This window comes from Panicum virgatum, chromosome 5N (genome assembly GCF_016808335.1).
Source record: "Panicum virgatum strain AP13 chromosome 5N, P.virgatum_v5, whole genome shotgun sequence".
NCBI classification, from domain to species: domain Eukaryota; kingdom Viridiplantae; phylum Streptophyta; class Magnoliopsida; order Poales; family Poaceae; genus Panicum; species Panicum virgatum.
This window is the reverse complement of record NC_053149.1, coordinates 47,983,493-48,010,296: the sequence shown is the minus strand read 5'-3', so window position 1 is coordinate 48,010,296 and position 26,804 is coordinate 47,983,493. Positions and strand designations below refer to the sequence as shown.

At 50.5% G+C, this 26,804-nt stretch overlaps 4 protein-coding genes across 5 annotated transcripts; 1 reads left to right on the top strand and 3 right to left on the bottom strand.

Annotated features, from left to right (window-relative positions):
- The first annotated feature begins 8,830 nt into the window (after window positions 1-8,830).
- On the top strand, window positions 8,831-9,863 carry LOC120676277. The gene has a single exon (XM_039957512.1). The coding sequence runs from the start codon at window positions 8,930-8,932 to the stop codon at window positions 9,650-9,652; it is 723 nt and encodes a 240-aa protein (XP_039813446.1). The 5' UTR covers window positions 8,831-8,929; the 3' UTR covers window positions 9,653-9,863.
- A 4,087-nt stretch (window positions 9,864-13,950) lies between these two features.
- Window positions 13,951-18,474, bottom strand: LOC120673319 (aspartic proteinase oryzasin-1-like). Of its 2 annotated transcripts, none has more exons than XM_039954101.1 (14): window positions 18,244-18,474; window positions 17,639-18,153; window positions 17,475-17,535; window positions 17,026-17,120; window positions 16,819-16,931; window positions 15,738-15,906; window positions 15,609-15,648; window positions 15,450-15,514; window positions 15,210-15,323; window positions 15,001-15,065; window positions 14,741-14,882; window positions 14,541-14,657; window positions 14,346-14,434; window positions 13,951-14,199 (listed from the first exon to the last, which is right to left on the bottom strand). In XM_039954101.1, the coding sequence occupies exons 2-14, from the start codon at window positions 18,131-18,133 to the stop codon at window positions 14,115-14,117; spliced, it is 1,650 nt and encodes a 549-aa protein (XP_039810035.1). In that variant the 5' UTR covers window positions 18,134-18,153; window positions 18,244-18,474; the 3' UTR covers window positions 13,951-14,114. The 2 variants fall into 2 exon arrangements, with proteins under 2 accessions (XP_039810035.1, XP_039810034.1); XM_039954100.1 differs by having other exon boundaries at window positions 17,639-18,167; window positions 18,244-18,472.
- A 744-nt stretch (window positions 18,475-19,218) lies between these two features.
- Window positions 19,219-19,994, bottom strand: LOC120673321. Its single transcript, XM_039954103.1, has one exon. It carries the CDS (start codon window positions 19,774-19,776, stop codon window positions 19,459-19,461), a length of 318 nt encoding a protein of 105 aa, XP_039810037.1. The 5' UTR covers window positions 19,777-19,994; the 3' UTR covers window positions 19,219-19,458.
- A 1,816-nt stretch (window positions 19,995-21,810) lies between these two features.
- On the bottom strand, window positions 21,811-25,598 carry LOC120673320 (probable receptor-like protein kinase At2g42960). Its single transcript, XM_039954102.1, has 8 exons — window positions 25,347-25,598; window positions 24,261-25,035; window positions 24,042-24,146; window positions 23,341-23,463; window positions 23,060-23,230; window positions 22,830-22,959; window positions 22,367-22,576; window positions 21,811-22,280 (listed from the first exon to the last, which is right to left on the bottom strand). Exons 2-8 carry the CDS (start codon window positions 24,920-24,922, stop codon window positions 22,149-22,151), a joined length of 1,533 nt encoding a protein of 510 aa, XP_039810036.1. The 5' UTR covers window positions 24,923-25,035; window positions 25,347-25,598; the 3' UTR covers window positions 21,811-22,148.
- Window positions 25,599-26,804: the final 1,206 nt, after the last annotated feature.

Here is a 26,804-nt window from a genome sequence, read left to right as displayed (position 1 = left end):
AGAAGACATTAAGTGCTGGGGGCAGGAGAGTGTTTCTTCACTGAATCGGGGGCCGATTCACCCTGCTGGCCAGGGAATACCGGACTGTCCGGTGATGTCCACCGGACTATCCAGTGCAACACCGGACTATCCGGCAGCTACTACCGGACTGTCCGGTGGGGGGCATGTTAAACCAGATATGCCCAATATGCCAAATTTAAAATATTTTGGAGGTACAGGTCGTAATCAGCAGAAAAGTAAAAGGCCGAAGATTACTTTTGAGCAACTTCTGGCTAAGTACCTGAGGCAGAACGAGGCAAAGGGTGTTGATCAAACCGGCAATGTCAAGTCATCAAAAACACCTTTGAAGTCTTCAAGATCACCTCCAATGCGCAGATTTGAAGATTGGGATTGGCAAGGAGAAGGGTTTCATGCAGTAGCAACATATTCTCCTTTTGGGCCGCCAATGCCAATGCAGTTTGGTTCAGCTCCAACGTACTTTCATCCTTATTCATCTTGGGGCTGGTATGATTCAAATTCATATTCTTCTTCACATTTTAGACCACATAATGTAGAGTATTCAGCTCCTAGTAATTTTGATTTTGGAAAACAACCATATAACAAAGACCGTTTGTTGTGGGGGTTCTAGGGGTACCCACAGCCGGGTGGCGGAACGCACCCGCCTATTCCCAGTGAGGGAGTACTCGGGGAAGTACTAGGCGATGGGGCTGAATCTACGCTGAGACAAGGACTCAGGAACACACGATTTAGAGTGGTTCGGGCCGCCGGAGCGTAATACCCTACGTCCACTGGGAGATGTATTGTTCTTGGTGGTGTGTATGAACCTATCCTCTGCTGGCCTTGGCTCTTTCCCAGCCTGAGGTCTTCTAGCGGCGCCCCCTCCTTTTATAGATCAAGGGAGAGCGGATACATAGGACGTTGATGCCCTGACAGGTGGGCCCAACGTGACTGTGGCTACAGTGGTAGCGAATCTTTCCTCCGATATGCGTACTGCTGCTCCTCTGACTCAGGGGGGTCTTCTCTTGTCCCGTCAGCGAGGCGCCCGTTGGAGTAGCGTAGCTTGCGGCGTGGCCTGCTGAGGCTATTATGTAGCGTCATAATGGGCGAAGCCGAGCCGTCGTATCCATCTGTTACGGCAGGCTGGCAGATGCGATATGGGCGGCGCCAGCGGCTCCACTGCCTTGGTAATACGCGATCAATAGTGTCCCCTGGTCAATGAAACGCCTCAGCTTCTGCCATATCAATGCAGACGTCCACCTACCGCAATGAATGCAATGGTGGGTGAACGTTAGTATGGAAACCCAAACGGCCATATCTTGCAGACACGTAGCGTCTCCAGACCACCCCGACGCGGGGTGCCGATTTCTTCCCTTAGTGAGGGGTCCGGTTACTATAAAGGGGGTCCGGGACCCCACGAGGGGTCCGGGACCCTGCGGGGGTCCGGTCTCCTTGGGAGGTCCGGAGCCCCGGCTGCTCGCACATGAGTTCCTGCCTCTTCCGGGACACGTGGTGTCTCCGGACCTTTCCCAACTGTGGAACGGTCCGGGCCGTTGCTGGGAGAACAGGACTCCGGACCGCAGGGGTCCGGCTGTTTGGATGTAGTTAAGGATAACTACAAGATCCTTGCCTAGACACAGCAAGAGGGGGTACCCCAGTCCTGGGGTACCGACAGTGGCCCCCGGGCCCACCTCGGGAGAGGTACGAACCCGCGGGTGGGGCCACTATCAGGATGTGTTTCTACGCAACTTGATCGCGTTGATGTGCTCGTGTAGAGAGCGGGAGTCCCGGACCCCTGAGGCCGGTACACCTGTTGCCAGATTTAGGTACTAGAGTGCTCTCCATAGGGCGACGAAGGTGTAGGCTTAGGGTACGGAACCAAGCTAAGCGGCTACACAGACTTCAGATCGCTCCGGGAGCAACCACCACTTCCCGGACCCGGCTTTTGTCGACCGTGGCGAGCGGTCTCCGCCGGAGCGGGCCACCGGAGTGGACTTGGAGCGACCGTGGCGAGCGGTCTCCGCCGGAGCGGGCCACCGGAGTGGACTTGGAGCGACCGTGGCGAGCGGTCTCCGCCGGAGCGGGCCACCGGAGTGGACTTGGAGCGACCGTGGCGAGCGGTCTCCGCCGGAGCGGGCCACCGGAGTGGACTTGGAGCGACCGTTGCTGACAATCTGATGGAGCATGCTACCAGACCTCATAGTAAGGTGTAAAGAAACCAAGCCTTATACTAGAAGGGAGCCCGGGACCTCTAAGTATAGCAGTCCTGGATACTAGAGTACTTGTAACAGGGTAGCGAAGTACGTAAACTTAGGGTACATTGCCAGGCTAAGCTACGCGGAGCTTCTCTCCCCCAGGATACAAGTACCACTTCTCCAGAGCAGGTCCTTAAGGGTCCGGACTGCCTTTCAGCTAGAAGGGGTGTCTTCACCTGACCATAAGCTAGCAGCTTAACTTGAATTGTTAGCAACAAGGAAAACTCCGTTCAAGAGGAAAGAATAGTTAAACCAAGGCGAATAAATGTAAATCAGGGCGGAGCCTAGGTAAAACTGAGAAAGAAAATCTCCTTTATTATTGTGGTTGTCACGGTATACATCAGAGGTCGGGATTACGAGGTCGGACCTCCACCGCTCCGGACCGTTTTTTGCCTGTTTGTGTGATAGGGCCAGAGGTCGGGTTTACAAGGTCGGACCTTGACCGCTCTGGATACACACGTAGGCGCCACGTTATTACAAAGGAGGAATTCTCTTAGTCTTTTCTTAGGAGTAACCTACGGCTGCATGCTATACAGCGTGTTCTTCTCCGGTTGGAAGTGGTGCGAGTACTCCCGGATTCTTCATAGTCGTCGGAGGCGAAGGCGCCCTGGATGCGCCTGAACCGCATCATGCAGCATCACCTCGGGAGCTCGGGGGACCCCTCCTTGCCTAAGAGCTGTCACATGCTTACATGGCATGAGACAAATTCTTTGGCTTTGAATGGAAGAGGCCCCCTCCTCCTGCCGTCGCCGTTGCCGATGGAGACCAGACACCCTTGCGCAGCAGATGGACCGGTGCGACGCGTGGAGAAGTGCGGTCGTTCGCCGGCTTGTCCTTGGTGCTAGCGCCAGGGGCCCCCGCGCGAGGTGGCGGGGTCCTGTCTGCAGCAGCACCGAGCAACGCTGAGGTGGATCTCCGGTGCTGGAGACGGCAGGACGACACGGTCAACTTCCTCCGGGATGGCTGTCGGCCCCAGGCTCCATGTTGAGAGAAAGCCTTGAGCCGACGCCATGCCACGGCAGAGGAGGTGTGGCCGTTGCTTGAGAGAAAACCTTGAGTCGACGTAGGGTAGCAGCGCCCAGCGGCGCCCCCACTGTGTGCTGCCACGCCGGCTCTGAGGTGTTGCCGTGGCGACGCACAACAGATGCCGCTGCCGTGCGCCGCCACACCGTGGGCATTGGTGCCCCGGTGCCATGGCACGTGGAGTGAGTGTGGCCCGGCCTTCCTTCATCTTCTCGCTCGTCGTTGCAGAGGATGAACACGGCCCAGAAGCCCGAAGATCCAACCTGCGCCTGACGGTCCCCACGGACGGCGCCAAAATGTTGTGGGGGTTCTAGGGGTACCCACAGCCGGGTGGCGGAACGCACCCGCCTATTCCCAGTGAGGGAGTACTCGGGGAAGTACTAGGCGATGGGGCTGAATCTACGCTGAGACAAGGACTCAGGAACACACGATTTAGAGTGGTTCGGGCCGCCGGAGCGTAATACCCTACGTCCACTGGGAGATGTATTGTTCTTGGTGGTGTGTATGAACCTATCCTCTGCTGGCCTTGGCTCTTTCCCAGCCTGAGGTCTTCTAGCGGCGCCCCCTCCTTTTATAGATCAAGGGGGAGCGGATACATAGGACGTTGATGCCCCGACAGGTGGGCCCAACGTGACTGTGGCTACAGTGGCAGCGAATCTTTCCTCCGATATGCGTACTGCTACTCCTCTGACTCAGCGGGGTCTTCTCTTGTCCCGTCAGCGAGGCGCCCGTTGGAGTAGCGTAGCTTGCGGCGTGGCCTGCTGAGGCTATTATGTAGCGTCATAATGGGCGAAGCCGAGCCGTCGTATCCATCTGTTACGGCAGGCTGGCAGATGCGATATGGGCGGCGCCAGCGGCTCCACTGCCTTGGTAATACGCGATCAATAGTGTCCCCTGGTCAATGAAACGCCTCAGCTTCTGCCATATCAATGCAGACGTCCACCTACCGCAATGAATGCAATGGTGGGTGAACGTTAGTATGGAAACCCAAACGGCCATATCTTGCAGACACGTGGCGTCTCCAGACCACCCCGACGCGGGGTGCCGATTTCTTCCCTTAGTGAGGGGTCCGGTTACTATACAGGGGGTCCGGGACCCCACGAGGGGTCCGGGACCCTGCGGGGGTCCGGTCTCCTTGGGAGGTCCGGAGCCCCGGCTGCTCGCGCATGAGTTCCTGCCTCTTCCGGGACACGTGGTGTCTCCGGACCTTTCCCAACTGTGGAACGGTCCGGGCCGTTGCTGGGAGAACCGGACTCCGGACCGCAGGGGTCCGGCTGTTTGGATGTAGTTAAGGATAACTACAAGATCCTTGCCTAGACACAGCAAGAGGGGGTACCCCAGTCCTGGGGTACCGACACCGTTTTATTCCTAAAAATCGGTCTGGAGCTCAAAATAAAAATAAAGTGGTCAAGCAAGTTTATGTGGTGAAGAAGGATAATAGAAAAGGTAAAGGTTCAGATCTGAATTCATATGTTGCAAAGCCGAATAAAGTATTAGATACTTCGGCTAGTAGTGCCAAAACAGTAGAAAAATCAGCTAGCAATATTGTAGGCACTAAATTTGAACCGAGGAATTTTAATGTACCAAATGTTGATAAAGACGTGTTGCTGTCCAAAACTAAATCACAACCGAGAAGCTCACTTGGTTTATCAAATTGGCACAAGAAGAAGCTAGAGAAACTCAGTACGTGTGAGTTGAAGAAAAGGAACATGACTTGGGTTCCTAAAGGGAGTTCTCAAGCTCAAAGCAAGGATGGTGCTCGTGTGAAAAGTGAGATGGATGCAAGCAAAAAAGAAGAAGGCCAAGATCTCAACTGAAATGTTTGCTCCAAATCATCAGAGTTATTGGTCATCGCATCATCCATATTTCTCAGTCGTGCCACATATAGGTATGTCATCCCAAGGTATGTTCGGTTATCCTTCGTGGCATTATTTTAATCCATATATGTCTTCGTGCTATGGAGGGATGCAACCGAATTATTATGCATATGGATAAATTGCAATATGTTTGCTATTTTTATAAGGCCGAAGTATTTTAGTTGCTGGTAATTATGTTATTGTTTACATAATACTTGTTATGCTTCGCTTCGGTTATATTTATTCTTGGGATGAGCATGCTCGTTATATTTGCTTGTTAATATTCGGCTGTTGTTTAAATTGCAACACCTATGCATAATTGATATAGACGATTGATTTCAAGTAAATTGATTATGTTGATCATATAGCCAATGTCTGAATTCGAGTTTGTGTATCATTGATTTGGCTAATGTGTTATTTTCCATGTGAGCAAGTTATATAGTTCAAAAAGTATCCTTGTTCTCAGTGATTGACATAGCCGTTGAATTTTTTCTCATCATCGTGCTAAGTATTTGTCCCCAATCACGGCATGGCTTTGATGCTCGGGGGCAAGACCGATGTTGGCTGACTCTGCCAACGCCGGACAGTCCGGTTCTAGCTACCGGACAGTCCGGCAGTGCATCGGATTGTCCGATAGGTATGCTAAGTTGAGGAGCATTGCAAAGACCGATTGTTTTCATAATGATTTGGTCGACTTAGGCATATGTGGTGAAGATAGTTCTAGCCATTGCATCAAGTATTCATAGCCGAGGTGGTGTGTACTCAGGTTTGTATCTCACTCATCATGTGCAAATGAAAACAGCAAAGATGATATTGTTATCCTGGTTAGTACCAAGTAACATGGCCGATGAAGTTTTATTGGTTTTAGAATAAAAACATAGATGATGTACTAGTATTAGTCATCGGTCTTCTATGATTTTGGCCAAAAGAGATGTTTCTTGGTACGTAAACTTTACCAAGAAACAGGGGGGGCATATGTTGACACTCAAAATTGGCATGACCTGAAGTAGGCAAGATAAAGGCCAAAATAGCCAATTCAATATTAACTCTTATTATTTTGCAAGTTTGGCATATATGACCATTGTGCAGGATATGGAGATCATTTTGGGATATTCTGGATATGATTTTCATCAATGAGACAAATATGGGCACAAAAAGGCATCAAGATTAGGTCAAATCATGGGTTTTAATGCACCAAGACAAAGCCCTCGTCGAGACGATCGAAACGGACATATGGATCGCCTAATTCAGAGTCCGGGTGTAGGAGTTATGGCACCAGGAAGTTTGCCTATCTGGGCAAAACCGGTCTGACCGGATTTGGGGACCGGTCTGACCGGTTTTGGCTGCTGTGCAGCACGAGGAGTCCGGTCTGACCGGATTTAGGGACCGGTCTGACCGGTTTTTAGCAGATTAGTCCGAATTCGAGTTGTAATTTGATTCTAGGTCGGTTTGTAACATATTTTTGACCTCCCACGGGTACAGACCTTCCCACCCTATAAATATAAAGGGCTATTGCCGATTGAGACACACCCAATCGAACAATACAAAATACATCTACTTTTTACCTCTAAACCCTAGTCTTTTCCAATCTCCCTTACTGTCCATCGTGATCTCCACGGCCATTGATGGCGTCCTAAGCTCGCTGGTCGACCTAGGGCACGTCCGGCGACGTTCACGCCCCGACGGGGTCCCTCCCGGGCGAGAGCTTCGACAGCCTTTGCTAGTTTGCTCGTAAACTAGTCGTTCTTCGTCACGTAAGCGCGTTGGTTATCCTTTGCTGGTTTGCTCGTAAACCTTGCCACTCTTCACCACATAAGTGTGATAGTTATCCCTCGAGACGACCGATTCCAGCGAAACCCTAGAAACCGGTCTGACCAGTTTGCTCAACCGGTCTAACCGGTCCGTGTGGCCTTGCTGCTCTTCGGTCCCTTTGCGACTCGCACGTTCGAGTGCTCTCGTGTGTTGACCAAGATTTGTGTCAACAATACCAGACCTAAGCGTCAAAATTCTTATTCTCTCGGCCATCTTAGTTATCCCAACACTGTGCTCTGTGTGTATCGTAGTTCATAATACGTTATGACACTGCTAAAAGATCAAAATGCAAGCCCCTTAGAGGTTCTAACCACGTAGAGCACAAAGGCCCCGAAAACGCATATCATTATCTTACTACTAATAAGATGCAAGAGTTGAAATGGAAAACCATCCTAAAGTTTTTCTTCAATTTCCAAAAAAGCCATCATGTGACGTTGCATGACTTTATCTAGAATTTGGCATTACTAACCGTTGTCCAACGCGTCACAAATTGTATAGGTTACTCTTCGGCGAGGATAACTAGTGTGAAGGTATCCATCTCTTATTTTGCGACTACTCCAGATACACACATACATCATTGCTTTATCCCACTATCATATCGGTCTAGAGGTTGTGACGAGAGGTTTGGCACTCTTTTAGTTGGCATTTAAACACTGTGAGGCTCCTCCTGGATACCAAAGACTACCTGATATCCAATGTTTGAGTGCAATAAATATCGGCCTAGATACATCTGTACCGCGCTTAGCTCCACCGCTTCCGTTACAGTCCCTTGCCTTTCTCTGCCAGACTAGCTTTCCCGCGGCACTCTGCGGATCGTAGTTTATAATGGGTTATGGCACAGCTAAAAAGAAGTGCATTGCAACCCGATGTGATATCCAATATTGACGGGCAATAGACATGTGCTACGGTACGTGTCTATACCAACCTAAGCGTCAAAATTTGTATTTTCTCTGCCATCTTAATTTTATCCCAGCACTGTGCTATGTGTGTATCATAGTTCATAATATGTTATGACACTGCTAAAAGATCAAAATGCGAGCCCCGTGGACGTGGAGGTTCTAACCACATGGAACACAAAGGCTCCGAAAGCGCATATCATCCTCCATTATCTTACTACTAATAAGATGCAAGAGTTGAAATGGAAAAACATCCTAAAGTTTTCCTTCAACTTCCAGGCCGAAAGCCATCATGTGACGTTGCATGACTCAGTCTAGAATTTGGCATTACTGACTGCTATCCAACGCGTCACAAATTGTCCAAGTTACTCTTCGGCGAGGATAACTAGTGCCAAGGTATTCATCTCTTATTTTGCGACTGCTCTAGATACACACATACATCATTGCTTTATCCCGCTATCATATCGGTCTTGCGGTTGTGACGAGAGGTTTGGCGCTCTTTTAGTTGGCATTTAAACGTTGTGCGGCTCCTCCTAGATACCAAAGACTACCTGATATCCAACGTTTGCATGCAATAAATATCTGCCTAGATACATCTGTACCGCGCTTAGCTCCACCGCTTCCATTACAGTCTGTTGCTTTTCTCTGCCAGGCTAGCTTTCCCGCGGCACTCCGCAGATCGTAGTTCATAATGCGTTATGGCACTGCTAAAAAGATCGGTACGCGACATCATCTCCTACAACCTTACTGCTAATAAGCCAAATAAGATGTAAGAACTGAAATGAAAAACCGCTCCAAATTAAAGGTTTTTTTTCTCGAACGTCATCTAGTATTTTTTGAAGGTTAAACGTCATCTAGTATCAACTATCAATTCACAGCCACCGCACTCTGCAGCCCAAAGCCCCAAACCAATGATGGGGTGAACTCCACATGACTCCATATAAGCGACCCGGCACTGCCCCCACCACCCACCACCTCACAGTCCGCTAAACCCACTGGCTCACGCAGGCAGGATAGCCCTGCGCCGAGCTCGATCTCCCTGCGCGTCCCCGAACCCCACCACCAAAAGGGCCGGGCGCGAGCGCGATCAATGGCCACCTCCGAAGCCGGGGGCGCGGCGCCCCGCGTGGCGTGGCGCGTCGTGCGGGCGGCGAAGGTCCTCGTCCTGGCCGTGGGCGTCTACGGCTGCTTCCTGCAGCTCCCGTGCGCCGCCGCCGCGGCGTCCGCCGTCCTCCGCGTCGCCGCCTCCCTCTCGGCCCAGCAGTACCTCTTCCTGGTCGGCAACGCCATCGTGATCGTCCTCTTCGAGCACTTCCGCCGCGACGACGAGGCCTCCTCGTTCTCGACAGGGGCCTTCTTCAGCAGGTGGTGGCCCGCCGAGGCCGACACGCAGGGCCGGTACCTCCCGTTCCCGGGCGCGCAGCTGGTGCCGCCGCCGTCGCCGACCACCGAGGCGGGGGGAGAGAAGGAGGAGAAGGCAGTGTTCGAGGACAAGAAGGCGGTGCACGTGACGGCGGTGCGCGCCAAGCCCCCGCGGCCGAGCAGGTCGGAGAAGGCCGGCGGCGGCGCGTCGGGCCGGAGGCCGGCCGCGGCGCCGGAGCTGCGGCGGGGGGACTCGGAGAACGGGCGGCAGCGGCAGCAGGCGGTGGCGGTGGCGGAGGCGGAGGCGGACCCAGAGGCGTTCCGGCTTTGGATCGAGGCGTTCATCCTGAAGAAGCAGCAGGACTTCCTGCGCGAGGAGTCCGCCGCCGCCGCCGCCTCCGGGAAGAAAGGCGCGCCGGTGGCCGCCGGAGCCGTGGTGGCGGTGAAGTGATCATCAGCTGCCGGGTAAACGCAGCATCAGCAGCAGGGAAGAAGAACAAGAAAAAAAAACACCAAAGCCTGCTATGCATCTGCAATAAGGAAGAGAGTGTGAAAGGATTGAGATGAACCCAAGCAACAGGGGCCAGCAGCCAAAACTAGCGTCTTGTAAAGAACTCGCGCTGGCGCCTTTGTTTAGCGAACAAGTTTTGCCTTTTGCCTCTCGTCCCTCGCTCCCCACCGCATCTGGAATCCGTTTTCCGACTGTTCTTTACTGTTGGATGGATGCTCCCAGAGTCTCAGGGCCCGATAGCGGCCGCCATCATCCGTAGGCGTTTTTCAGTCGCCTGTACGTGCATCGGCGCGCAAGATCATCGTCCACCGATCCAGAGTAATCGAGAGTTGGTGTCGTGTTTAAGCAGCACGTTTAGCGGCTGTGGCGAGACCAGGTTCGCGGCCCGTCTCGTCGCCGGGGACACGACGGATTGGACGGCTCACGCGTCGAGCACAGCACAGCTATCTTGCATCCGATCGGCAGCGGCGGTAGGCTCGCTAGATAGGGCCTGTGAGGGCTCCGGCTCCTTGTAAAATGGGTGGAGCCGGAGCTGGAGCAGGTGGAGTTGTTTTTTTGACTCCACCGGCTCCACCTTTTCGCAGGCAAAGCTGCTACTCCATCTTCTCATCTGCTACAGTATGGAGCTGTTTCACTTTTAGAGTGTTTAGTAGAGTTCCAGCAGGAGCCGCTGGTGGAGCTGGAGCCGTGACAAACAGACCCATAGTAGAGAGCGATAGTAGTAGAGAAGGATAGTGCCGGCCGCCGGCTGCCCCGCGCAGGCGAGCACGCCATCGCCGCTCTCGCCGGAATGAGGCGCGGCGGCCCCCCGGCCGGCCCCCGGGGACGCACGATCACGAGCACGTCGCGGGCTCTCGCCTCCGCACCGGTGCGATGCAAAGGCACGCAGTGCTCGTGCTGTCGCCGTGCAGCGCGTGCAGGGGAGGGGCACTGACATGACCGTTCTCTTCTTCCCCGGCCTGCTAAAAGGTTTGTTTTTCTTTTTCTTAGGACTGACAGGACACGGGCGGAGCGCCAATTTTTTTTTTCTCCCCGCCTCCTCTCCCGGTTCCAGAACACACGCACGCGCGTACAGTCGCGTACACTACCTACGCAGCAGCGGCGCGACAGCGAGGTACACGGTGCGCGTAAACAAATCCTTGTCACCTCACCGGCCGGCGTCGGCGAGTCGCCTCGCCTTGGCGGCGTGCTTCGTTTCACCGCACCGCAGGGACACAGCAGCAGAGGCTGGTTTCAAGGTTTGAGTTTGACATGGCTGTGGCTGGATGGCTTTGCGTGGAGTGCGCGCGACGACGAGGCTGCGTGCGTGCGTGACTGTCTGCCCCGCGCACGGCGCACCGTGTACGTGCACGTGCATGGCTCGCACTGTTGGTGCTGTTGGCCCGCCCGCCCGGACCGGACCCCTGCACCTGCAGGGCCGGACGCCCCGGGGCGGGGCCACACGGGTACCCGGGGTGAGGGTAGGCGCTGGCGTTTCATCTTTGGACTTTGGTTAACTGTAGGGGTGTGTGTATAAAATCACCCAATCTCAGTGTTCTTCCATGTATCCTTTACCATTGTTGGTGTATACAACTCTCGACAATGCTGGCATTATTAGAATCTAGTTATTTATTAGTGCTAACACACTTTGGTTTTTTATCTGTATAGACACATCCATTTCCATGATGCAATGATTCTTCCCGTGCGGCAGAAGGCAGAAGTCCTACATCCTGACCCAGAAAAAGTGTCTCCGCGCAGATTTTAGGTGCCAGTGGGAGCAGGATGATGCCAACAAAAAATAGCTTTTGGGTGACACTTTGTTCAGCCTGGGGGGGGGGGGGGGGGGGGGGGGGGGCTGCTTTAATCCCCACCGCTTTGATTGATTTGTGATAACCCTCATCGTCAGAAGAGCGAGGGCATTTGATGCTCGTCAATGAAAATGCTGCTGATGTTCGACACTCCTTGCTCATGATATCCGGATGGAAGGGCAAGAGATAGGAGATTGATGGCCAATGAACATCTGGTTTTTGTTTTGGTACGAGAGATAAAACACTCATGCATTGCCACAACTAAGAATAAATGGAAGTTGTGTGTGTCCTTTATTTCTTCTTGATCCAAAGATACACATTTCTACTAGTAGCATCTAATGCTACGCAAATCAAGCATAGCTCCCATAATAGCGACTGGCGACTCATGCCCCCACGTCGCCTCCCCGCGGGCGGCTCTTCCCAGCTCGCCTCCGGGGACCGGCCCCCTCTCCAACCCTCCCCCTGCTGCTGCCAGAGAGGCTCGCCGGAAGTCCGGCAACCTCGAGGAAGGCGGCGGCAGGGCCATCTTGGCCGGGATTCGAGCTCCGGCGGCGCGACCGGCGTAGCTCGACGACAGCGGCGCGGGCCAGCTCCGGCGCTGCTACGGCCGGATCCGGTGGCCCCTTGGCCGGATCCGTCGCCCCCTTGGCTGGATCTGGAGGGCCGCAGTGGGTGCTCGCCGGCCGGCGGCCGTGCGCGGGAGCGATGGTCGCTGCGGGCGCGTTCGAAGGGGCGGCGGCGGCCGCTGCGGGCGTGGGCTGCTGCGGCGAGGGGAGCGGCGCCGAGGCTTCTCCGCCCCTCTCCCTACGACGTGCGGCGCGGAGCGGCGATGTCCGGCAGAGGGCGCGACGGCGGCCTTGCTGCAACACCGTCTGAGGCGGGGGTTGCCAGCCGCGGGAGCGCTGCGGCGGGCTAGCTGACGGGCCCGGCGGAGGGCAAGATGCAGCTGCTGCCCGTCCGGCCTGGGGTCGACGGCTGTGGGCTGGGCCCCACCGGCGGCGTGGTGCGGCCCTTGGGGGCTGCGGCAGTCGTGCAAGGGTGGCCGCCACTAGTGAGGAGGTTCGGGCAACGGGTGCAGCGGAGTGGGAGGTCGGCGGCATGGTACGTGGAGGCGCGGCAGCGGCGCCGCTCCGGACGGGCTGAAGTGCCAGGCCACGCCTCCTGAGCGCCGATGCCGGGTGGCCGGCGCGTGTGGGCAGGAGGCCGTGGCCAGGTGGAGGCAGCGGAGGTGTTCCAGCGGCAGCATGGTGTGTGGCAGCGCGGCGGAGGCGCCGCCCTGGTCTTGGCTCGGAGTGTCAAGCCGGGCACGTGCAGCATGGGTTGATGCTCCGGGCGAAAGCCCTCGCCGGCGTTGTGCCGGTGCAGATGACGGCGGCGCCTTAGGGTGTCGCTTCCCCTGTTGAGGGCGTCATTGTGGAGCTATCACCCTACTGCGCGGGGTTCTCTGGGTGAAAACCCGGTCCAGTAATGGACGAGCAACGACGACGCATCTTGCGTCGTTCCCTTGTTGGAGGCGTCGTCTTTAGAAACCCTGCTCGGTTCTGGCACTGCTTGCTCCGATGACCGGTGTTGGCTATCCCGTCGTGGGACATGCTCAAGGGTGTTGATTCTTCCTCACGTCGAAGCATCTACCTTCTTGTTGGTGGCCAAGGGTCTTCGTTTGGTTGGGTTTGCCTGCTCGCAGCGGACCACGGCGGCCGATGTTGCATTGCAACCATCGGTGCGGTGTGGGACGGCGTCGGAGGACGGCGCTTGCGGCAACGGCAATGAGAGACCACTCGGCTTGTAGCGGACTGCGGCGGTTGGTTTTCAGCTTGGCTGAGCCTGTCTGGTGCGGTACAACGTCGTATGACGGCACAGGCGACAATCTTGATGTGATGTTTGAAGGCAGCGGTTCGGGTGGGGGGAAGCAACGCGGTGTATCGGACGTTCGGCGTCGGCCTGGGTGTTTGGTGAGGTGCTTTGGAGGTGGGGCATCATGCTCGCTGTCCTGTCGGCAACACAAGAAACGAGTCCGGAGCTTGGAGTGGTGGCGGATGTGGCGAGGCCCCCGCGCACGAGAGGAGGCGTCCAACGGCGGATGAGGCGAGGCCCCCGCGCGTTGTTTTGCTCGGATTCGGCGCTTTTCATTCCGTCGGATAGGTCCTGCATGGTTGCAACGTCCAACGAAGGCGTCTACTTCCTTTGTTTTCTCTATCAGCGCCGGTTCACGCTGGAGTTCTGATGTCTACTAGGGTGCGGCATGAGGGTGGGAGCCGCGGTTTTGGTTTTTCTCCGCTGTCGTCCTCGTGTGTATGACCCCGCGTTGATGTCCCAATCCAACCGGCAGAGTTTAGTTGTTTTTTTTTCTTTTTTTCTTTTTTTGTTTCCCTGTCCATGGCCTCCCAGGGCCGTAGTCTTGTATTTTCTGCTATATTAATAGAAACGCACTCGTCGAGTGCCGTTCGTTCAAAAAAAAATGCTACGCAATGCAGAGATTTTCTTGAGCTACGGTTTGCACAGACCTCAGAAACAACTTATGCGCAATGTGAAACAGTAAGCTGTGAACTACGAACCAACGGCCAAATTTCATACTTCAATCCACCATATAATGCTACCGTAGTGAAATGCTCATGTCATGCGGAATCCGCGAACCCAACTCTCATTTTGCCGTAGTCAAAGATGGTGTGGTAGGCTCCCATGAAGACGTCACCCAGTATCCTGCATCAGTTTCACGAACAGGATTCAGGGATCGCATCCCGCGAAAAGTAAACCGTAAAAGGAGTGTGGACAGATCATGATCTGCAGGGAATGTCCACGATTCATTTCTTCCAGGTCAATTGTATTCCCCGGTCTATCGGTCTTACCAGAGAGGGCCTATTGGAGGGGGAATGTCCAGAGCAGAGAACCCACTTATGCAGTGCGCCATGAATCCTTCTCCAACCTTGAGAATGTACTGCTCGACAACAGGAAGATCGTATCAAATTTGTTGGGGAGTTTTTGGAATGCATTCCATTACTTCCTGAATTAAGCAGCAAAGTTTATGAAATGATTCAGGGCACCTGCTCAGGCCGGAGCTCAAATGCTCTCCCACCGATGCTGAACGCAACAGTTTGTAGGGAGTCGACGTGTCTGCAGTCCACATGTGATCCAACAGGATCAGGCATGTTTCCGCAGAGCTGTCCATCAACTCACCTTCTGGTTAGACATGTCTGATTGACAAATGCAAAACGAATTAGTGACTCGAGAGATTGACTCTCACCCTGTGGACATACTCCAACGTGCCCTCCTTGGTCTTGTTCGAGTTGAGCTCGCTTTGCATCCAGGAGACTATCATCTCACATGCATTGCATATAGCATCAGACATGCCATCTACAGATCCTGCTTCACTCTCAATACCAGCACTACATGTATACAAAAGGAGGGCATCAGATCATGTGTAAGCATACAAAACGGAAGAGTTTGCTGGAAACCTAGACTTCAGAAATGCAGCCAAGGTATGTTGCCAATGATTTCACGAACCTAACTCCATGTTTTCCATCAAATGTGCAAACCCCAATCTTGGAACATACTTGTGCTGGTGGTGTCTGCAGTTGGTCAGATATTCAGATATGTTGAATTACTTATGTGACTTATTCAGCCAGAAGAGTGTATCCATTTCTCTAGCAAAGAAAGTAAAAGTAGTATATCCCAAGAACTTAAATAGTCTCAAGCGGAGAGTGAGCTAAAACCTGAGCTTTCAGCAGCTCTAGCATTTGTTGCCCATACCCAGCAACAACTTGTTTGCACTCATGGTTCACCACTCCAGCAGCTCCAATCTGTTCATGAATCTGGGCAATGGCAACCTGCATAGCACAAATGATCAGAAATAGTTTTAATTCATCTAGTTTTGATCGGAATAGACATCATATAGGCTCATTTTTCAGATGCATTATTAGGATGAAACATATGGAAGGCTATGTATTGCTTACCAGAGGACCAGCAATCAACGAAGTCCCTGAATCCGCAATGGCCGCACAACCATCCACACAAATTCCTACCATGACGTACATTTATTTATCAGAGAAACAAACTGCTACAACCATGTGCATATCTTGTTGTTGGAATAGCAAATAAGCTTAACGCATTACCAGTGCTCTTCCCACCAATAAGGAAGTCACCCATTTCAAACTACAAACATCAACAACAGAATAAGTAAACTTTGAGGAAATTTTAGTGTAGGTGAGAATAGCAGGTCCAGGCAAAACAAAGTGGCCAACCTGCCAATAAGCTTTCCTAGTAACTCTGGTGTATGTATGACTGCCTTTGTAATGTTGGGGATCAGCACCTCCAAACACAATTTCACCTCCGTCCCCATCGATTGGGTTTCGATTTAACCAGAATGAGAAAACAGGTTCTTGCACCAGTCTTTGGTTCACCATGTTGTACCTGATTGGACATTACAGAAGCAATTGCCACAAATTACATATAAAACAATTTACTGCAAGAAATATTCAGTTACAAACTATATGACAAAGTACATCTCCTCTTTGACTGTCACCATGCCAAGGAGGTTTGGAGGATAGTCTATTTAGCTATAGGGTTAACCCTGCCATGATCAGTTTCCCATATGCTAGGGAATTGGCTCTCAAATTTTAGTGACAAAGAGAGGCGTGTCATGTTGGTGGGGGCAGCTGTATTGTGTTGGGCTATTTGGAGATGTCGTAACGATATTATTTTTAACAAAACCAAGTATTCTTTATTTATACAAGCTATTTTCAGGGAGACCTACTGGTTGCGCCTATGGGTGCACCTACAGCATGAAGATATGACGAAGGTGCTATTCCGAAAGATGAGTCTTGCTTTGGAGACCGTCGCCTTGGAAATAGCCAATCGGGGTGGAAGCATAACCTCAGGATTAGTTTAGATCATTTTCCCATTATTTTTCCCCCAAATCGACTGTGGATGTCTTTGTTTTGTAATAATCTTTTGACCATATACACTTTGCAGAGGCTGGAACTCGTTTCCATTATCTAAAAAAAAATATGACAAAGTACATGATGGAGTCTTCCATGAACAACATAGTGCTTCATCGGAACAACCACTGAGCACAAATATTTGTTTGGAAAAAATGTTATTAATACTGTAATCATGAAAGAAAAATTAGTGTCAAATCTCCAATGTATTAGTCAGTTAATTGTGGTTAAACTTTTTTTACATTTGATTCGACAAAATATACTTTTATCCTTGGCAGCAAATCTAAGGCACACTTAGTTGTGGTAAATAAAAAAACAGATAGCCGGAAGGTACAGAAAAACTAGTACAAACTTAACAACTACAACAACTACGGAACTACCTTACCATACTGGGACCGAACCTTCAACTGAAATTTCCTGAAATCCAAGCCCAAGGATGCCATCAAATTTTGCTAATAAAAAGGTGAAACCAGGCTCATGAGTAGCTTCGATGAATTCCTGGGTGTTACAGTTGAGTAAAGTAAAATCAGTGCTGTATATTTCAAATGTGAAATGAAGTCCATAATAAATAACAACATGAGAAATGAAGCACCTGATTTTGAACTACTAGATTGCCAACCGTGACCTGATCTTGGCTGTAAAAACCAGCAATTGCTCCTGTTCCATAGTGAATAGAAGCCGGTGTTCCTGAACACCGCAAAGAAATGTTGAGCTCAGACCAGCGGCAATGGTAAAGTTACGGCAGGTTAATTAAAAAGGCAATTGCAATATTAGTACCTCTGTTAGAAAAAATAAAAAACTTATCTAATTTTGGAGAAGCAAATTTGGATAGTTTGACCGAGATATAGTGGAGTTATATGTATTTTTACTATTTGCAATTTATGCAACTATTTATATTTAAAATATGATCACGCTATAATGGTTTTGAAGCAAATTTGAATAGTTTGACCGAAATCAGTGGCCAAAGTCCCACTTTACAGACTGAGCCCAAAAAAAAAAAAGCCGGAGGGCGGCCAAGGTGGTTGAAATATAGTACCATACCATTCGGTTTGTAAGTGCTGGACAGACTTGATTCATACTTGGGATGGAAGAGACATGCAAGCTGTTTCGAGAGCAACCAAAGTCAGTAACAATTTGCCCCAAGCATAACCATCCAGAATGAAAGCAAGAACAACAGCAAAACAAAAGGCATACGCCGCACATACCGAGAAATAACACTTGGCGGAAGGGACCCAAAGGTTGGCGCTCCCGGTGTCGAAGACGACGGTGAAGTTCTGCGGCGGGCTGCCCACCCCAATCTGCCCGAAGTACTGGGCGTTCAGGAAGTTTTTCAGCGGAACAAGTTCGGACTGGACGCCGCCGCCGCGCAAACTGCTACCGTTCCCCCTGCCGTCGCCGTAGCTCCAGTAGTACTGGCGCCTCCGCTCCATGGCCGCAGCCTCCGCTAGCATCTGGTGCTCCCGCTCGCGAGCTTGCGCGATGGCTGCCCGCACGGGATCATCGATCTCTCTCGCTGTTGCGGCTTGGTTCTCCAGTGGGCCGGTCTTGGGCAGAAGCTCGCCGTAGATGCTCTCCATTATCGATCTCTTCTTCAGCGGGATACGGACCAGGCCATCGCTGCTCGACGACGCGAGCACTGTCGACGCAGAGAGCACGGAGAGAAGGATGCAGACCGGCCCCCATGTTCGATGGCCCATCATCTTGACAAGCCACAGCAGAACTGCAAGGCATGCACTGTGGACACGGTTCATTTGCCCAGTTTTAGTTTAGAGCTTGCTCGTCAAGGGTGAAAAGCGAGGAGAACACTCACCAGCTTGGCCTGTCTGGTCTGGGGCGATGGATCGTCGAGGAGGCAGCACAGGGGAAGCCCAAGAGTTGGAGGCGGCGTTGGATGAACACTCTATAGGCGGAGGACGGGAGCACGACGGCGTCGTAGCAGGACGCTCCCCTGCATTTGGGGGTTTGCGAGCTAGCAGGTTTGGCGGCACGTTACATTTTCGGACCAGGGCACCCGGTGCGGTGCCTTGGAAGATCAACGATTCGCTCCCGGCACCAATGGCAGGAGGAGGCTGGGCTGGGGAGGTCCATCAGGGAAGCCTTTGGGGGCACGGCGGCAGTACGACACCGGGCGTGAACTTGTGCTCCACTTCACGTCCCCGGGCGGGGCTGATGACCTGATGTCTAATGTGGTAATGCCTACTACAGTAGCTAGTAGCTACGCTAGTGCTCGCAGGCCGGTAGCAATCGCAAGAACAGGGACCTCGCGGATGCAAGTGCACACCAAACTCTCGTGGATCTTTCTTATAAGAAAAAAGAAAAAGAACAGCTCTCGTGATCGTTCTGACTGATCATCAGGTGCACGGTAAGGAAGCAGGGCTCCGGGCGCAGCCATCCAGGGAATTGAGCGCGTATGTTTGACCGGACGAGTCGGAGAGGAATCCCTTAAGTTAGGCAGATTGTGAAGTTGCTGCTTGCTGGTAGACAATTCTTCACAAATGTTAGGTGCACGAATGCTACCGAGTACTGTGGGAAGGTTGAATTGAATAAGTAAAGGATGATTGCGCTTGCTGGCAGGCTGGGGGGACCGAGCCATTTGCGCAAAGCAAATTGCCCCCGTTTGCGTGGAATGCAGAGTACTCTAGGTCTACCTGACCGAATTGCAAAACCTTGACGTCTGCAATCTGTCATCCTGAGACGAGTAGCACGGCAAGACGGTTCTTTTTTTTTAAGCAATACCGTAAGAGCATTCTGACGTGGCACCCTCGTGTCATCACATTACACAATATATACGAGCAAGGACATTCTCAATGGAATTGGGGGGGAAAACAGCAGTCCCTTGTGAAGACAATTACAGGAGCAATTTACAAATTCTCCAAAACACAAGAACAAGTTATCTACAGCTTGTGGTGGTGGAAACCGAAAAGTGGCGAGCACAAAAACAAACGAGAAGAGAAAAACGAAAGAATCGCTGGATCCGTTGGCGCCCCACAAATCCCCGGCACTGCGCGACCCAGGCAGAGCTTCTTCAGAGCCTGAACCCGAAGCGCACGAAGAAGAACACGAGCTGCGCCACCACCACGACGGACTCCACCAGCCACAGCAGGTGGTACGCCGCCCACCGGAACAGCGCCGCCAGCGCGCTCCCGCGGGGCTTCCTCCACCGCAGCGCCGGCGGGGCCGCGCCCGCCAGGAGCTTCCGCTCCGACGACGACGGCGCGGACGCCGGCGGCGTCTGCCGATCGCCGCTACTGCCGCCGTCGCCGCCGCTCCCGGCCGCCTTCCTCCTCGGCGCCATGCGCTTCCGCATCCACTCCCGCACCTTGCTCGCGCTCCCGCCCGCCATCCAACTCGACACGATCCGGTTAAGCTCCCAACCGAGCGCGCCTGCCTTTCTTCTTGTCTCTGCTTCACCGCCTCTCAGCTCTCTCTGCAACTGCAACTGCACGGCCTCCGGGTCTTCTCCCCGCAAAGCCTTTTAAGGCCGCGACGCCACGCGGTTGGCAGGGTTGACGACGCCGTCGCCTGCCATGGCATGCCACCGTGGCGCGCGCCTTCACTCGAACTTCCTCCCCCAATTCGCAGGTGCCGTAACCACTACCAGTAGTCTACTACTAGTAAGTCTACTGCGCCACTGCACCGATGGGGACGGAACAGAATACTATTCGCAGCTCGCGATAGGAACACAAGACCTGGGTCTTGTTTGGTTACTATAGATTTCTAGAATGCACGTTTCTCAAAAAAAAAATCTCAATGCATAAAGTGCTAAATGAAATTTAATTGTAAAATCTTTTTAGGGATGGATATAATTTTTCGCGACGAATCTAACGGCAGTAATTAATCGATGATGAACTATATTGATGCTACAGTAACTATCATCTAATCACATAGTCAAATGCCTCATTAAATTCTTTTGGGTTTCTAGCGCAGAGGTTCTGGAGTTGATTTTGTAAACTGACTTTATTTGACACTATAATTAACGGTCAAAGTTTCCTAGCACTTCCTAACACGGAAACTAAACAAGACCCTGATGATTCAAAGTCAAACCGCGCCTTGGTCAGGCGGCTGCACGGAAGCTTCTGAACGGAAGTGGGGGCCGTGCTGACGGTTGACGAAAGCTTGGGGAAGGGGGTTAGAAGATTTTGGATGATGAGCAACCGTTGCTGGATCGATAGTGATGTGGAGTCAGATTTCGCCGCCCGGTTTGGTGGATCGGTTCGTCATCTCTGACGCGAGGCTACTCTCGAAGCGGTTGGGTTGACTCTGATGTAAGATTGTTTATGTGGGTGCTGACCAGATAGATGCCTTTTCTTTCCTTTCATGTTTGCGATTTGTTTCTAGAAGCACATAGCTCCTGATTAGACGGCCGTTCTACATACTTGGACCTGTAATCGTGAACTATGTCATCAACTCATCATCATCATTGCAATTTATTTCTAGAAGCATACTATATATACCTCATGATCAGACGGCTATAGCGCATCGTAACTGTTAGGCGTCTATACTCACCGGCTCGCACAAAAAATGTTCTCCGGAATTTAAATCTTATATTTTTACTTGCGTTAAAAGGAAAAATTATAATCCAGCGCTTTACAAAACCAAATTCAGCATAGGATGATCAACGTTTTGTAGCCTAATAAGGTCTCGTTTAGTTTTCAAAAAAATTTATACAACACTCATCACATCGGATCTTCGGACATATACATAGAGCATTAAATGCAGTTGAAAAAATAACTAATTACGTAGTCTAACTGATTAGTACGGCTGAATTTTTTAAGTCTAATTAGTCTATAATTAAATATTATTTGTCAAGTAACAATGAAATATGCTACAGTACAAAAGTCCAAACTTTTTCACCAACTAACCACACCCTAAGCAGACCCGGCAGGTTCCACGAATGGGTCTAGGCTTCAATTTGAGGTTCTATACTTTACCAGGTCTTTTGGGGCCCGGCCTGGCCCAAACTTCGCTCAGGTACTGTACACACTCGTCCACATTCCACAACTGGTTTGAAGCCTACTATAGGTGATTCTGCCCAGTCTGGTATCAGGCACTTTTGGGTCGGCCCAGAACTGCAGTCAAGGATGGGCCTGAAAATGCTGCGTTTAGTATTTGTGCCTTGCTCAGGCTTACAAGACCAACGGCAACGGGTCTTGTCTGCCGTCCAAGTGCCCAACCTTTTGTGTTGAAATGGTTCCCGAACCAACAATGGCCACACGGTTTTGAGCACCTGCCAAGTTGCGAGAACCAACATGCTTTGCCAAACAAATCATGTGGCTCTGGTTGGGTTTACCAACGAACTCACATTCGGTAGGCTGCAGACAAATCCGGAGAAATAGGAACAAGCTACGAGCCAGGAACACTAACAGTACAACCTCATATGCAAAGCAGCACCGCAGAAGCAAGGAACCAGATTTGAGAAGGTAACAGTGCAAGATCCAGAAGAACCGACCAACTGTTAAACACCCAACCAAGGGAATTCCCTAGGCACCAACATATAACCTATACAGACACCAGGAGAGGAGACCAGGAGATATCCTGCATCCAAGAATGCTTCTACTGGACCTGATACTAGTAGACCTAACATTCAGGTAGTAACATCAGGGCTTGCACCTGCCTCCACCACCTACCAACATACCCTATCAGGGCAGCAATCACACCTTGGTGATTAGCATCATTTCTCAGATTTTTCATAATATAGAATTTATTAGCAAGGCCTCAAGGCTGAGATCGGTCTGATGTTGCGCTGCCAGTCCTCTCTACCTTCTTTCCAAACTCGGCGGAGTTTGAACCCTCTGCAATAGACTCAATATCCATGCTTCCAGTGCGACTCCTCCGGTTTCTCCGGTCCTGAATTATTTTTTTCCAAAAGGTGTTATGATAATCACATATTTTACTTACAGTATACATCAAGGTAGGTTTTCAATTATTGTTACCTCCCGATACGGAACTTCTTCAGACTCAAGCATCCTGACAACCTGGCCCATCTTGGGTCTCTTTTCAGAGTCAGGATCAACGCACCTTAGTGCCACTAAAAGAGCCCGCTTCAGAAACCTAATGGATGGTCTAACTTCTAAGCTTGGATCAGCCACTTCCTCTGCCCTTCGACTGGCCACCATTGTTTTGAGCCATTCAACAAGATTGACCTAAGCAAAGGTGGGTCATCATTTGATGGGGGAAATAACACAAAATATATATAGCCATTTGACTGAACAATAAAAGCCTTAAGGATCCTAGAATGGGAAATGATGGAACTGTTCCTAACAACTCTGTTGCCACTTTGCCAGACATACAGTTTAGTTCACACTACATTGGAACGGTGATTCTAGTAAAATGATGTACAGTCCAAACAGATGGAACAAAGAAAGTTATAAACATAAATAATCTCCAACAATTTACCTCATTGGAAGATTGGCTGTAGTCAACAGGACCCCTTCCTGTAACAGTTTCCAACAAGAGAACACCGAAACTATAGACATCGCTCTTTTCATTTAACATCCCAGTATTAGCATATTCTGGTGCAACATATCTAAAGCAATAAAAGTAAGAGGAAGGTTAATCTCCATGAGTAATTGTGAAGAAACAGAGCTACTGATGGACAACTATATGTGGAAAGGAAAAAAGAATACCCAAATGTTCCCATCACTCTAGTAGTAATGTGGCTTTTATCGGAACCCAAAAGCTTAGCCAATCCAAAGTCGGAGACCTTGCCATTGAATTCATCATCAATCAATATATTGCTTGATTTAATATCTCGGTGTACAACTTTTGGTTCTATAGCTTCATGAAGGTAAGCAAGCCTGCAACCAACACAATTAGCCAAAAATATTGGAACAAATTTAGGTACCTATAAAAATACACAAAGAAAGTTTATAGTTGGTAACTTGTGGACTCAGAAGATAAGACTTACGCTTTTGCAGTGCCTGTTACAACCTTCATGCGATTTTCCCAGGTAAAAACGCCACGCTGACACATAGCTCCATGAAGCCACTGCTCTAAGTTACCATTGTTCACAAACTCATACACCAGCATCCTATTAATGGGGAAAGAGTTGTTATAACATTTCTGTGGATAAAAACACCAAATTTCTACAGAAACTATTTGGCTAATGCGAAAAGGATGAAAGAATACAGATCACACAAAGAATCAACTTTTAGTAAACTATGGTGTTCGCATACGGTACCATTATGGTTTGGTTCCCTAGTATCTCATACAGTCATACTAACCTATACAAAAAGAATTACAACTCTGAAATGCTTGCATCATTGTTCTGTAGTTTATGAAGAACAAAAAATATGCTGCCAAATAATTAGTTAATTTAATTTGCAGATTGTAGAAGACCTGTACTACAGTTTAAAGGGTTATCAATCAACTAGATTCTCTTTGGTACAACCAAAAGAACAATAGCAAGTAGCATTGTTTATAACTTAGCTGTTAGTTTCAAGAAATTGAAAATGCAGAACTTCTGCTAAAATATTTACTTGGCAGGTGCGAATAATCGAAGCTGTAGCTCATTCCATTGACTTATTAAGAGCGAATATATATTAACATCAATTTTCAAAACTCCTTACAAGGCCTGACATAATATTCATTATTGGCAGTTTCACATACCTGTTTACACCCTCAACACAGTATCCCAACAGCCGAACCAAATTCTTATGTCGGACATGGCCAATAGCCTCAACCTCTACTCTGAATTCCTTCTCTGCCTGCCCCCTGCAAACCCAGAGATGAAGTGAGTATGTGATTCAGAATTAAGTATGCTAGTCCGACTGGGGCAAACAGATTACAGTGATCGAAGCAATAGCTAGAAGCCAAAGGTGAGCTTACATGTTGTTAAAGATCTTCTTGATGGCAACTTCAGTTCCGTTCACCAGACGCCCACGGTACACAACTCCATAGCCACCCTCTCCCAGCACATTCTCCTTGGAGAAACGGTTGGTAGCAAGCTCAAGGTCACGCTGAGTAAACCAGTGACCCCAGCCAAGATGAGAGAATTCAGGAAGGCCGACCAGAGGCGACGCAGACACAAACGCCGCCGGCGAATTGGGCTTCCTCCGTGGCCCGGAGTTCCCATCCTCACCGGAGTGCACGCTGGCGGCACGGTCGGCATTGCAAACCGAGCTCCCCTGACTCATGTTATCGTGATCCGAGGACTTGCTGAGCGCAAGGTGGCCCAGCGTCGCCCCGGCCGGGTCCCGGTTCGCGTACTTGTCCTGCGGCAGGAAGCTCGACTGCTCGCGCTCGTGCATTGTCTGCGCGAGGCTGCGGCCGCCGACCCGGTCGACGGGGATCTCCTTGGAGTAGATGGGGATCTGCGTCTGCCTCAGGCTGTCCATGGTTCTCTTGGTCCTCCGGCGCGAGGCAACCCAAATGCAGATCATCAGCAGGATGGCCACGAGAAGGGCGACCACACCGATGGCAATCCAGACCCAGAGCGTGAGGCCAAGAACCGTCCTCTTCATCTCCGAGCTCAAATCGCCGGAACCCATTGCGCCGTCAGGCTCAAAGAGTCGATTCAGTCAAGCTCGTGAGATTCAGCCGTATGTTATCGGCGCAGATCCCCTAATGCACATCAGCAAGAGGTGCAGACGAAGTTTTCACCCTGCAGAACGCGAATGAAGCACCTATTAGAACGCCATGTGCGCAGAGGCTGAAATTCTGTGTTGTGTATAAACAAATGCAGACCACGCCGCCCCGGGAAATCAAGAGGAACTACGAACAATCTCTGCTCCCAACGAGAACTCTCTTTCAGAGATACTGCGTGGAAACATTTCCCCCTCTTTTCTTCGGCGAGATACATGGATGCAAGCAGGATGCCGAGCTGAATTCTACAGCCAGGCCAAAGGAAAATAGGGCCCAAAATTGCCTCGTGATCCCAATCCCCATCGAGCGAGAGGACAGTTAAAAGCTCACCTCTTTCTGCAGCCGGGCCTCCTTCCACTCATCCCTCAAGCAAGGAACCTGAAACCGCAAAAGGAACCCCCGCGGGGCTGTGAGAGACCGAATCGCGCACTCAACCCAGTCCCAGCTAGAAGCCGGATTCTCGACAGGGATCGTAGTACCAGCAGTCGCGTGCGGAGAGAGAGAGAGAGAGAGGAGGGGGATGGGGGCGGGTAAAATGGGGGGAGGGAGGGAGGGAGAGGGGAGGCAGCGGATGTTGCTGGTGTGGCATTAATGGCTGGATCAGCGAGGAGTGAAGGAGAGCGGGTGCGAAACGAAAGGGAAACGCCCCCCGGGGGGGGGGGGGGGGGGTCAAACAAAGAGACGGCCGGCGCGGTAGAGAGTAAAAGCGGTGAAAACCGGAGGGGAGGAGATCGTCGACGGCGACGACTCGGAGGGGGCGAGCGGGAGGAGGACGTGCTCTTCTGGTCAACTGACAAGGGCAGAGTAGAATCAGGGTTAAATTTTTCGGTCGAATTTCGCCGAAATTCGGTGTTTTTTTTCGTTTTCGCTAGTTACCGGGAAGAGAAATTTCGGTATTTTTCGCCATTTTTCGTTTTCAAATTTAAAAATTCAAAAATATTTATAAAAAATTCGAAAAAAATATGATAAAAAACTAGGTGTTCTTCTGAGCAAATAGGACTAGAACACACTCAAATCTAAAATCATTTGCTAGGCTAAAATTACATTTTAGTTGAAAAACAAGGTTATTTGTAGTCTAATGAGGTAGAATTTATAGTTTTTTAGTATCCGACGTAGCTTGTCATTTCTCCAGACCCCTCCTCGCTCTATACAAATTACATTTTAGGAATTCTCTATACAAATTGAATCAAAAAAAAATTCAAACACTGTTACATGAATTGATAACCAATTCAAATCATGTTTGTCCTGGATTTAAAACAACTTTCAATTGGATCAACCAATGTCCCTAAAATTTAATAGGCATATCCGCAATAACAAGAATAATAAAAGTCTAGTTGAGACCTAAGAGAGAAAATGGAAGTTGTCACATGAAATGACAAGACTTTTAATTGGTAGTTTTTGAAATAATTAAATAACTTTCAAACCATTGCTCAAATGAAAAAGTTTCTGAAACAAAAGTTGTAGATCTCGAAAAACTGAACAAAGTTGGTATTCAAAAGTTTTTCATTTGACCTCCGAAACAGTACGAAAATCACAACGGACATCATTTTCCGGTCGAAATCACCGAAATTTCGGTCGAAATCACCGAAATTTCGGTCGGAATTCACCGAAATTTCGTTTTTTGAATTTGAATTCTCTTTTCGTTCGGAATTAGCGAAATTCGGCGAAATTTCGGCCGAAATTTCGTTTTCGGGAGTTGGCGGGATTCGGTAGAAAAACGAAAAGGTGAACCCTGAGTAGAATAGGCTTTGTTTGGTTATTTTTCTTTCCTAGCGTGCATATTTTCCG